This window comes from Solea solea, chromosome 1 (genome assembly GCF_958295425.1).
Source record: "Solea solea chromosome 1, fSolSol10.1, whole genome shotgun sequence".
Classification (NCBI taxonomy): domain Eukaryota; kingdom Metazoa; phylum Chordata; class Actinopteri; order Pleuronectiformes; family Soleidae; genus Solea; species Solea solea.
Window position 1 is genome coordinate 24,689,147 of NC_081134.1, and position 12,618 is coordinate 24,701,764.

Here is a 12,618-nt window from a genome sequence, read left to right on the forward strand (position 1 = left end):
AGGCTGACGTCTCTTCTCACGTGACTGCGAGTCTTTCCTCAAAGTCGTTTATAAAGTTGAAGGTGAAACAAAAAATAACAAAAGAGTTAAAATTAATTTTTTGATTTTCGTATTTTTTTTTTCAAATCTGCAGCGTTTAATTTGAAAGGTGTTCACAGGAAGTGCCTGTTAGAAGCGTTAGCCGTTAGCTCTGAGTTCGTAACTGTTGGCCGCACTTAGCCGAGGTCCGGTCCAGGTTCGGACCAGGTTCCACCGGGTTCGGACATGTCAGTGGACGTGGCTCAGGCTCCGCCCTCTCTGCTCGTGTGTGAACGGTCCAGTTTCGTGGAGCAGAACAACAGAGTGGGTTCTCACGTGGAACAACTACACTTCAACTACAAGGTAACCGCGTTAGCATGCTAACAGGGCTGGTTAGGCTTTCAAAATAAAATCCTGTGGTCTGTGACCAACACTGATTTAATAGTTTCATATTCTGATAGTTAATGTTTTCATAACGTGATTAATAATCACTGAGTCATCGCAGTTCCACTAAACACCTGCAGCTGTCCACATACGTCTGAAGGACACATGTCCCACAGGTGTCCACACATGTCTGAAGGACAGGCAAAGTGAGACAAATAACAAACATGATGAAATGTAAATAAATAATAAAATGTGTTTGTTGCATTATATGTGTACAGCATGTTGACCTGATGACAAATTAGCATAATTTAGACAACAGCGCTTCATATGACAACCCAGATAAGTGATTAATGTTATTAATGTTCTATACTTTAAATATATTATAAAGATGAAACTGTTCAAAAGTGAGTCTAACTTGGTCTAACCGTTTCAAAATCTCACATAAACTAATAAAGATTGCAGGTTTGAGGTCATATTTGTAAAAACGATCTCATGTTTGAGACTAATGGTTAGGCTACATCTGACTTAATTATTATAATAATAATAATAATAATAATAATAATACATTTAATTTAAAAGCACCTTTCAGGTGACTCAAGGACGTACGGAGCCCCTAAAGGGACAAAGAAAAAAAAAGAAAAAAGTAAACGTTTCTGGTACGCACGAGAAAGTATCTCGTGCTCACGAGAAAGTATCTCGTGCTCACGAGAAAGTATTGTATGCGTGCATGATGTCCGCGAACGCAGTTTAAATATCATTTGAGGCGTGAAATTAATCATTTACAATTCAAAAATGTGGTTTGTGTATTAAGATACGACGTATTTATAGTTTGGCAGCGACGGTATCGGAGGTGATCAGCCCCGCCTCAGCGGACACTCGCTGCGTACAGTGCGTGGGGCAGAGCAACGTTACCTCGGCCTGTACTGATGAAATGATCCGCTGACATCGCTGTCATTAGATGGTGATCGATAGATTTGTTGTTGACCCGTTATTTTGTTTTTAATGTAAATGTTTCGACCTGACGAAAAAAACCAAAACTAAACGTTTCTGGTATACTTACTTACTCGTGCACCAGAAACGTTTAGTTTAGTTTTTTTTCGATGTCCCTTTAGGGGCTCCGTAAGGACGCTTTACAAACAAATGAATTAAAATCACACAGTTACATAAAAACCAAAATAAACACATAAAATCAACACAATACATTTGGGGAAGTGACAGTAAAAGCAGGGAGGTTAGAGGGAGTAGGCGGTCCGGAACAGGTGAGTTTTGAGTCTTGATTTGAAAGGTGGGGAGAGTCACAGTTACGGAGGTCAGGTGGTAGTGGGTTCCAGAGCTGAGGAGCAGAGTGGCTAAAGGCTCTGCCCCCCATAGTGCTGAGGCGGGCAGGGGGCACAGAGAGGTCGATGGAGGAGAAGGATCTGAGGGAACGAGTGGGGGTGATGACGTGCAGGAGGTCAGACAGGTAGGGAGGGGCAAGGTTGTGGATGGCCATGTATGTGTACAGGAGGAGTTGGTAGTTGATGCAGTGTTTTACAAGGAGCCAGTGGAGGTGCTGGAGGACGGTGGTGGTGTGAGGGGGTCTTTGTGATGATACGGGCGGCTGAGTTTTGGACCAGTTGCAGTTTATGGAGAGACTTTTGAGGGAGGCCGAAGAGGAGAGAATTGCAGTAGTCAAGACGGGAGGTGACGAGGCTGTGAACAAGGACGGCGGGTGAGTGGGGGGTGAGGGTGTGGCAGAGTCTGTTGATGTTACGGAGACGAAAATAAGCAGTGCGGGTAGTGATGTTGATGTGTGAGTGAACAGAGAGCGTGCTGTCGAGGATGACACCCAGACTCTTTACCTGAGGGGAGGGGGAAACTGAGGAGCTGTCAATGATTAGAGAGAAGCTGTTAGCTTTAGAGAGGGTGGATTTAGTGCCAAGGAGGATTTCAGTTTTATTGCAGTTTAATTTAAAGTTTGAGGTGAACCAGGTTTTTAACTCGGAGAGACAAGAGGTGAGGGAGGGGGTGGTAGTGTGGAATTTGGTTTACAAGAAAGGTAGAGCTAGGTGTCATCCGCGAAGCAGTGGAACTGGATATTGAATTTACAGAGGATGTGGCCAAGGGGGAGGAGATAGATGATGAAGAGAAGGGGCCCCAGGACAGATCCCTTTGGCACACCTGTAGTCACTGGGGAGGGTTTTGAAGTGAACGATTTGAGCTGTACAAACTGAGTGCGGCCTGTGAGGTAAGAGTGGAACCAGCTGAGGGGAGTGTGGGAGAGGCCAATGGAGGAGAGTCTACTGAGGAGGATGGGGTGTGAGATGGTGTCGAAGAGTGACGGGAGCAGAAACCAGACTGGAAGGGCTCATAGAGTGAGTGGAGGGATAGGTGAGAGTGAAGTTGGGTGGCAACAGTTTTTTTTCTAGGATTTTGTAAATGAAAGGTAAGTTAGAAATGGGGCGGAGGTTATCGTAATTGTTGGGGTCTGAACCGGGTTTCTTTAATATGGGGGTGACAGCGGCAGTTTTGAAAAGTGAAGGGACTATTCCGGATGAAAGTGAGGAGTGGATAATAGCAGATATGAGGGGGAGCAGGGAGGAGGAGCAGGATTTGACTAGGGTTGTGGGGAGGGGATCAAGCTGACATGAGGTGGGCTTTGTTTGTGTATGAGGTTGGAGATTTCGGAGGTAGTGGGAAGAAGAATGAATGTTATGGATTTTCTGGTTGAAATAGTCCATTATGGAGTTGCAGGTTTCTGTGGAATACAGATGGAAGGGTAGAGAATTGGGTGGGTGGAGGATTTTGTTCGTAACAGAGAAGAGGGTTTTTGAGTTTCCTTCGTTGGAGAGGATGAGGCCGGAGTAGTAACTGGTTTTGGTTTGTGAGATTAGGTCCTTATATTGTGTGATATGGGTGGTGTACATGTCCTTGTGGATGGTGAGACCAGTTATTTTGTGTAGTCGCGCAAGCTGTCGGTTTTTAGATTTCATGGATCTAAGCTCCGGGGTAAACCAGGGGGCAGATGCAGAAAAGGACACAGACCGGGTTTTCAGGGGGGTGAAAGAGGTGAGAGTGTTGGTGAGGCAGGTGTTATAAAGAGCGACCAGTTCATCGGACGTGGAGAGAGAGTCCGGGATCTGAAAACTGTCAATTCATTGTTCACTGTTGTTGCATCAGAAATTATATGAAACTAAAGCTTTGTTTTCATCATTGAACCTGCGAGGCATGAAAACACTTCCCCATGTTATTGTCTGAGTGCTTGCTGTTACAGCTGTAGGCCAGTAGGCGACGTAGCTTTAGATGAGTCCTCAGGTTCCACGTCGACAAATACTCTTCACATTGTACTCTTCTGTCTGTGTGAAGTGTTTTTTTATTTATAACCCAGGAACGTCTGTGCCTCTGACATTGTTGCTGTTGAGTCAGAGAGCAGCAGAATGTCACATGACCAGAGAGAGCCAATCACAAGTGTCGGCTTCAGAATGAGGAAGTTGATGCGAAAAAAAAACTTTAATAAATCTGAGCTTTTGTGGCGATTTTTTAAAATGTAACTAAAATTGTAATCATGGAAATTTCCAAAAGCAAAACTGTACATGACATATTTTCTCCCAGTAATGTAACAGATTACAATTACGTAACATTGTTACGTGTCATTCGTTACTCCCCAACACTGGACCGTGTCCACATACGTCTGAAGGACAGGTGTCCCACAGGTGTCCACATACAGCTAAAGGACACTGTTTTGATGTTGACCATTCTCTGACCAGGGAAGAGAAGAAAATGAGAACATAACCTAAACCTTCATCAATATCCTGATCCATTACAGGGCGGAGCCTTAAGAAATGTAAGCAATTGCATTAAATAAACTTGTCTTCCTGTCTCACCTGTACAGGTGTCTTTGCTGCTGCCTGAATGTAGCTCTGCCCCCTCTCACCTGGACTCTGTGTTAAAAAGTTTCAGCAGTTTCTACCTGATCAGGAAGCTGCCCATCTATGAACTTCTGAATAAAGACTTCCTGGAGTCGGCCGTGTACCATGGTAACACCTGACACACACCTGTGTCACCTGACACCACACCTGACACACCTGTGTCCTCTGTTTTCACAGGAAGTGTGTACGGTCTCTCGTACAAGACCAGGATTGATGAAGACACCTGTGTTGCTTTGATGCCAAACGGTAAAAATGTTACTACTCTGACATCACTTCCTGTTTTCTGTTTACAGATACTATATTCCTGTCTCACCTGTCTCTCTGTGTGTAGGTCGTCTGTGTCTGTCCCTGGACAAACACTCGTTCCAGCTGTTGGGCTTTGAAGGGACTTGGTCCAGGTTTAGGCCAAAGGACAGACACAGTGAGGACACACACCTGTTAAAGACACGCTCACCCGTGACTCACCCGTGACTCACCCGTGACTCACCCGTGACTCACCCGTGACTCACCCGTGACTCACCCGTGACTCACCCGTGACTCACCCGTGACTCACCCGTGACTCACGGTCTGTTTTTGTGTCTGTTGTTCAGTCGTGTCTGTGGATCTGACCGACAGCAGCATGGCTCCTGGTGGGCGGGGCTACCTCAGACTCCTCACTGGTCTAATGTCACGACTTCCTCTGTCCATGGACTTCCTGCTGTCTCATCACCCAGGTGAGAGTTGCATCATCAATCAGGTGACATGCTGCTGTCACGTGCTACCCATAACAGCTCACTGTTTCCTGCAGGGGGCGGAGCTTACTTGCAGCCCCTCCTCTCTCGCTATGATTGGTCGGAGCACAGACCTGAGATGATAAGTCAGGTTCTGCCTCACCTGTCTTGTCCATCTGACCCAAAGTCATGTGACGTGCAAAGCTTCCTGGAGTGGCTCGGAGCCGTGGACGCTGACATCAGCAGGTGAGGAGTGTTTTTTTGTCCCCTGCTGCAGGAACACGCCTGTCCAACAGAAACACACCTGTCCAACAGGAACACACCTGTCCAACATGAAAACATCTGTCCAACAGAAACACACCTGTCCAACAGGAACACACCTGTCCAACATGAAAACATCTGTCAAGCAGAAACACATCTGTCCAACAGGAACACGCCTGTCCAACATGAACACGCCTGTCCAACCGAAACACCTGTCCAAACTTAAAAAACCTCGTTTTCAGTGAGAATTCGTCCAGCAGCTTCCTGTCGTCCTTTGTGTGTCCTGAACCGAAGACGGTGCTGAGTCGAGCTCTGAGCGTGTCCATCTGTGGACTGTTGCCTCCTCCCGACGTCCACCGCCTAATCCAGGAAGTCAGGTGACGTCCCACCTGAGCAGTGTCCCGAATGTGCCATTACATTGTAATGTTTCCTGATGTTTCCATGTCATTTCCTCAACTGTCCTGCAGGCGGTACCTGGAACAGACACGGCTTGAGACCTGGGCGTCGCTGACCGTACATGGTTTTGCAGACAGTCCCGTGTCGTGGCGGGACAACGAGCATGGACACCTGCGAGGAGGAGAGAACTTCTATACCCTGCTGATGTTCCAGGACCACGCCTACCACCTGTACCTCGCTACAGGTGCACATGACACCTGTCCTCCATGATGATGTCATCAGCAGGTGTGGTTCTGTGGATGATAAATCGTCAGAAAATAATCTGACGTTTTTGTACCAAATAAAAGTGAATCCTTGTAGATTTGCGTGCTTTTATTTTGAAGGTCAAAGAAACATTAAAGGTCTTTATTTACATTTACTTTGGTTCTTGTTGTAAATGTTTTCTATGTGTCTGTGCTCTCTCCACATGTATAATTATATACATAGCCTTTATGCTAAGCTAGTTGTCTCTTTTAAGTATCGAGGGAAATCAGACGTTAGCTTCAGAGGTTAGCTTGACGCTAACTCCAACACAAACTAGAGAGAAATTTACTGGAGCCAGGAAAAATAATCTAATTTACATAATCTAACCAGACCAAATATTAATTATCATACTTTATACTATCTTAAACTCCTGTGTTGATGACGTGTGTGTCTGTGCACACACACACACACACAGAAGAAAATGTGTTTTTGTCAGCTGCAGTTTGGGCACTGCTGCAGGAAACACAAGGAAAGTTTAAAAAAAAAAGTCTTTCTTCACAAGTTTATTCCACAGTCATAGAAATTCATCAGAAGGAATTCCGGGAAAACGTAAGAGGCAACAGTTTGACCTAATGGAGGCGCTGTCTGTCATTATGAAGGACACTTAGATTGGCCTGCCGAGCCTAGCATAACCTAGCATTAAGACTAGAAGAAGTGGGAAAGTGTTAGCTGCTAGCTGGTACCTCGTAACCAGAGAAACCACGTGGTTTCTCTGCTTCTGATATGTTTGACAGGAAGGGAGTAAACAAATGTGTTTTTAAAGGTCCAGTGTGTAAAATGTTACAGAATGAGCCTTTAATATTTAAATCAGGGTCAATGTTTTTACAAATTTTATGTACTGTACCTTTAAAATGTCCTTAATGTGTCAATCAAGACACTGGTGACACAGTGACCTCTGGTTGTGAAAGTATAGATTACACGTTTCCCTCTGTTTCCAGTCTCTCTGCTAAGATAAGCTAACTCACTGTGATGAGAACAGGAAGGACTTATAACTTATAACAAAACAATCTGCTGAGTCAGAAGTGCTGAGTCATGGTTCCTCTGTGCAGGTGTTGTAAAATGGCATCTGTTCCCTGTGAAGAACCCCACACTCTCTTCAAAGCCTCACACTCACGCTCATTAGCTTGTTCCAGAGCGCCGCGGCTCATGTTCCTCATCAATGCTTTCGACTCACGTAGAACCTGCACACAGGAAGTCACATGACAGGAAGTCACACACAAACGGTCAAAGGTCTCATATGTTTGTGACGAGCAGCTGTGGTGATTTGCAAAACTTTATTGTTCTGCGAGGGTCGTACGTGACCAAAACTTTTGACCATCACACGTGGATAAGCAGAGGAGAGAGGGCGGGGCTTGAGTAGCCATGTTTTAACACGTGTATTCAAAAAAATCAGAAAAATCCATTTTTATACTTTTTTTAGCCATTTTAGCCAGTGTGTGTTTGTGCATGTCTGTCTCTGTGTGTGTGTGTGTGTGTGCGTGTCTCTGTGTGTGCGTGTCTATCTCTGTGTGTGTGCATGTGTCTGTGAGCGTGTGTGACGTACCACTGAGTCCACCATCACCAGCTCTTTGATTCTCAGCATCACTTCCTGTGTGAAGGTTCCAGGCCACAGAACCTGAGACACCAAACCTTTAGAACACGCCTCTTGAGCCGTCAACTTCCTGCCGCTCAGCAGCAGCTCGTTAGCCTATGACACAAACCACGCCCACTTTGACATGGCACACCCATAATGACAGGATAGGCCCACATATATATGACACGCCTGCATTATGATGACACGCCCACCTTAGGTGGATGAAGTGGTGAGGTCAGTGAAGTGGTGATGTAGATGAAGGTGAAGTTAGTGAAGTGGTGGTGTAGATGAAGGTGAAGTTAGTGAAGTGGTGATGTAGATGAAGTGGTGAGGTTAGTGAATTAGTGATGTAGATGAAGTGGTGAGGTTAGTGAAGTGGTGATATAGATGAAGTGGTGAGGTTGGTGAGGTTAGTGAAGTGGTGAGGTTAGTGAAGTGGTGATGTAGATGAAGTGGTGAGGTTAGTGAAGTGGTGATGTAGATGAAGTGGTGAGGTTAGGGAAGTGAAGTTAGTGAAGTGGTGATGTAGATGAAGTGGTGGTGTAGATGAAGTGGTGAGGTTAGTGAAGTGGTGCTGTAGATGAAAAGGTGAGGTTAGTGAAGTGGTGATGTAGATGAAGTGGTAAGGTTAGTGAAGTGCATTGTGGGTCTTTTGTTGCATGAGTAAACAGTGAACCATCAGCCTCCAGCACCAAGAACAAGTTCATGTAACTCATTAGGGTTAGGGATGTTACGATTATTACGATTATTTTGCGTGAATAATTTTCAAGTATAAAATCACACAAACATGATTTATTGCTGCCTTTTAAACACAATAAGACGTAATAATTAAAGTATTACTAAATCGCCACGTGTATTTTTACGCCACAGTTAACCGTGACATCCCTACAACACATACGTGTAAATCCAGCATGAGTGAAGTGGTGAACTTACCGATGCCAGGCCCATGACACGGGGGAAGGTGAAGGAGGAGCAAGCGTCCGGCGTCTGGCCATAGGACGTGTACGGCGTCTGAAACCACGCCTTCTCATTGGCCCAAACCACGTCACAGAGCGGCAGGAGGGACGCGCCAAGGCCCAGAGCTGGTCCGTTCACTGCTGCCACTATCGGCTTCCTGAACTGGATGAAGGTGTTGACGAACGTCCTAGTGTAGATAAAACACAGAGGTCAGAACATGTTCACCCGACGGGGGGGGGGGGGGGGGGGGGGGGGGGCAACAACAGCGGGTTTCACCTGATGGTTTCAGCCATCTTAATGCTCTCCTTCTTCCTGTCATCCGTCAGGCGTCTGATGAAATACAGGAAGTCCAGACCGCAGCAGAAGACGCTGCCGACGGCACCAAGTAACACCAGCTTACTGTCGTCTGACGCTGCCGTTGCCATGGCGCTCTGGATCTCCTTCATCACCTGGGGACGAGAAGGAGGGTCAACATGGCTGCTGAGGTCAGCGACCATGACACGGCAGAGGGAGGGTGTGGTCTCACCTCAGGGTTGAGCGTGTTGTTTTCTGAGCTCTTGGTGGAAAGCAGAATGTGGGTGAAACCATCTTGTTTCTTCACCACGATGTCGCGGTAACGATAAGCGCTCTCCGTCTGTCGGACGCTGAAGCGCAGCCGCTTGTCAAAAGCACAGCGTTCCTCCAGGCGGCGTTTCCCCACGGCAACAGCGGCGCTCTTCACACCTGACATCCCATTGGCTGAAACAGCCTCCATTAACACAGAGTTACCTGCAGAGAAGAAACAGAGTGCCCGTCTGATGACCTCTGACCTCTGTCACACGGATCCTCGTATCATTGTATCTATGGTTTTTGTTTTCAGTGATGGAGGTGAATGAATGAATGAATGAATGAATTAATGAATTAATGAATTAATGAAAGTTTGTCCTGTGCAGGGGGGGAGCTAATGGTCCTCACACAGACAAAGAGACACTGAGACAGACATTGAGACAAAGGCACTGAGACAAAGGCATGGAGACACAGACACGGAGACACTGAGACAAAGGCATGGAGACACAGACACTGAGACTGTGACACACAGACACTGACACAGAGAAACAGATACAGAGACAAAGACAAAGACAAAGACACAGACACTGAGACAATAAGACAGAGACACTGAGACACATACACTAAGAGACAGATACTGAGAAACAGACACAGAGACAAAGACTGACACACAGACACAGCCAGGCACTGACACAGAGACAGAGATACACAGACACACACAGACACAGAGACACACAGAAACTGACACAGACACAGAGACATCCACACAGAAACTGACACAGAGAAACATATACAGACACACACACAGACACTGACACATAGAGACACAGACACAGGCACAGACACTGACACAGATACAGACACACACAGACAGACACAGAGAAACAGATACAGACACAACGACACTGACAATGACAAACACAGAGACACTGACACATACACTAACACAGAGAGACACAGACACTGACACAGAGAAACAGACACTGACAGAAACAGAAACAGATACAGATACAGATACAGACACAGACACATACATAGAGGCATAGACACAGGCACAGGCACTGAGAGACAGAGACGCTGAGACAAAGACATGGAGACACAGACACTGACACATAAACAGATACACACACAGACAGACACAGACATTGACACTGACACACAGATACAGACACAGAGAAACAGATACAGACAGACACAGACACAAGACAGACACAGACACAGAGACAGACACACTGACACAGACACAGACACAGAGACAGACACACTGACACAGACAAACAGACACAGAGACAGACACAGGCACTGACAGAGACACAGAGACAAACAGACACACAGAGACTGACAGAGACATAGACACAGACACTGAGACACCCAGACACTGACACAGAGACACAGAGATACTGGCACACTGACACAGACAAACAGACAGGGACACTGACACTGACACAGACAGACACACAGACACACAGACACAAAGACAGATGCTGATACAGAGAAACAGACACAGACACTGATACAGAGAAACAGACACAGACACTGACACAGAGAAACAGATAAAGAAACAAACAGACACAGAGAAACAGATACAGACACAAACAGACACAGAGAAACAGATACAGACAGACACTAACACACAGACACAGAGACACAGAGACAGACACACTGACACTGACACACAGACACAGAGAAACAGATACAGACACACAGACACTGATACACAGACCTGTGCTGATGAGCGACTGCATGGTTGCAGGTGAGACAGGAAGTCGTGGCAGGGGCAGAGGGTTCTGACTGCGAGGCCGGGTTCCCATGCGTGCCCTCTCCTCTCCAGGCCCAAGCTGCACCCCTGCAGGTTTCTCCAGCAGGGCGACCTCTGGTGGAACCAGGTGAGCCTCCTGAGCGCCAGCCTCGCTCGGACACTCCTCTGAGTCCAGGCAGCTGTTGATGGGACTCTTGGGAACTAGGATTTTAATGCCAGTCTTAGACAAGTCCACGCTGCGGCGGGCGGAGCCGGCCGGAGACGCCAACATCAGGCCGCGGCTGAACTTGTCGGCCGGCTGCTGAGAGCCGACGGCTGCTGCACGGGTAAGTCCAGCGAGTGGCGGGTAAGTGAGGCTGACGGCAGGTTTGACCTGCTTTACACCGGCACTAATGTCACTGTGGGTTGTGAGGGTGGGGGGAGACCTGAAGGCTGATCTCTGGGTGGAACTGCAGAGGAGACTTGGCGAGCTGCGGGTGGATCTCAGTAACATGTCGTCTCTCTGTCGCTCAGCGTACTGACGGTCAAACTCGTGGACGTAAATCATACAGGTGGACAGGTGACTCTCGGGTTCCCAGGTGTCCTCCTCTGAACCATAACCTCTCCACCTGACCAGGTATTCCAGGTTGCCCTTCTTATTCCGCCTCTTCTCAATGATGCGCTCCACCTGCAGGGGGCACAGCAGAGTTTGGTATCTATGGGAAGCAGACACGTGGACCTCCACTGTGGACCTCCACTGTGGACCTCCACTGTGGACCTCCACTGTGGACCTCCACTGTGGACCTCCACTGTGGACCTCCACTGTGGACCTCCACTGTGGAGTAACTTTAGCAGACAGTTAACAAAGTTAACTTTAACAGACAGTTAACAGAGCTTACAAAGAGACAGTTAAGTAGCAAAGTTACGTGACTTTCAGGGATCAATGTGACGCTAACTAACGAAACTAAATAACCAGTTCATTTAACTTCAGCTCTGCCTTTAGCTACATTAGCATTTTCGCATTAGCTCGCGTCACCTCATAGAAGTCCTCGGTCGCCATGGAGACAGTGCGCGTGCATGAGCACCGTCCAGAAGCTCGTTCAGGTGAGCAGCAGCATGAGAAGAAGGTGAGTGCGAGTCTGCTCTGAGTCCCACCGCTGCCCTTTAGCAATGTTTACTAGCTTCCAGTCGTTAGCTTTTAGCACAGCAACAGCTCTACTCACACATCCGGTCTGACTGTGACCTTCAAAATAAAAGAGAGAGCGTATAAACTGTCCCAGGACAATCAACACGTGACGTCATCACGGGCTTATAAAAATGATTTAAAGTTCAAAAAGTAACAAGATAACGATTTCTATTTTCATGAAACTGTTAACTTAGTGAAGACTTAGTAACTTAGTTAACAAATCTTTGATTTGATCAATGAAAATTAAGAAATGTGATGATGAGACACAGGAGGGACAGAGACACAGGAGAGTCAGAGACACGGGAGAGACAGAGACACAGGAGAGACAGGGACACAGAAGAGACAGAGACACAGGAGGGACAGAGACACAGGAGAGACAGAGACACAGGAGGGACAGAGACACAGGAGGGACAGAGACAGTGTGACTCTGTGTGTGAGTGTACGTGCGAGAGTGTGTGTGCGTGTGTGGGTGTGTCCTCTTATAAAGAAGTGACTCTCCTGTCAAAGATGAAACATCGTCTCCTTCATCACTTCATTTCAAGGTGAGTGAAAATATGAACGTTTGAAGTGAAGAGCAGCAGTGAGATAACCACCAGGGGACGACTCTGTGTGTGTGTGAGTGAGTGAACAGGCAGAAG

The 12,618-nt window shown here is 46.9% G+C and overlaps 2 protein-coding genes across 2 annotated transcripts; one reads left to right on the forward strand and one right to left on the reverse strand.

Annotated features, from left to right (window-relative positions):
• The first annotated feature begins 15 nt into the window (after positions 1–15).
• Positions 16–6,095, forward strand: rpp40 (ribonuclease P/MRP 40 subunit). Its single transcript, XM_058654851.1, has 8 exons — positions 16–381; positions 4,274–4,418; positions 4,488–4,556; positions 4,642–4,731; positions 4,901–5,023; positions 5,098–5,266; positions 5,524–5,658; positions 5,749–6,095. The coding sequence occupies exons 1-8, from the start codon at positions 265–267 to the stop codon at positions 5,945–5,947; spliced, it is 1,047 nt and encodes a 348-aa protein (XP_058510834.1). The 5' UTR covers positions 16–264; the 3' UTR covers positions 5,948–6,095.
• Positions 6,096–6,468: 373 nt separating this feature from the next.
• On the reverse strand, positions 6,469–12,047 carry cdyl (chromodomain protein, Y-like). Its single transcript, XM_058654789.1, has 7 exons — positions 11,831–12,047; positions 10,780–11,482; positions 9,037–9,278; positions 8,787–8,959; positions 8,487–8,697; positions 7,524–7,667; positions 6,469–7,161 (listed from the first exon to the last, which is right to left on the reverse strand). The coding sequence occupies exons 1-7, from the start codon at positions 11,852–11,854 to the stop codon at positions 6,997–6,999; spliced, it is 1,662 nt and encodes a 553-aa protein (XP_058510772.1). The 5' UTR covers positions 11,855–12,047; the 3' UTR covers positions 6,469–6,996.
• Positions 12,048–12,618: the final 571 nt, after the last annotated feature.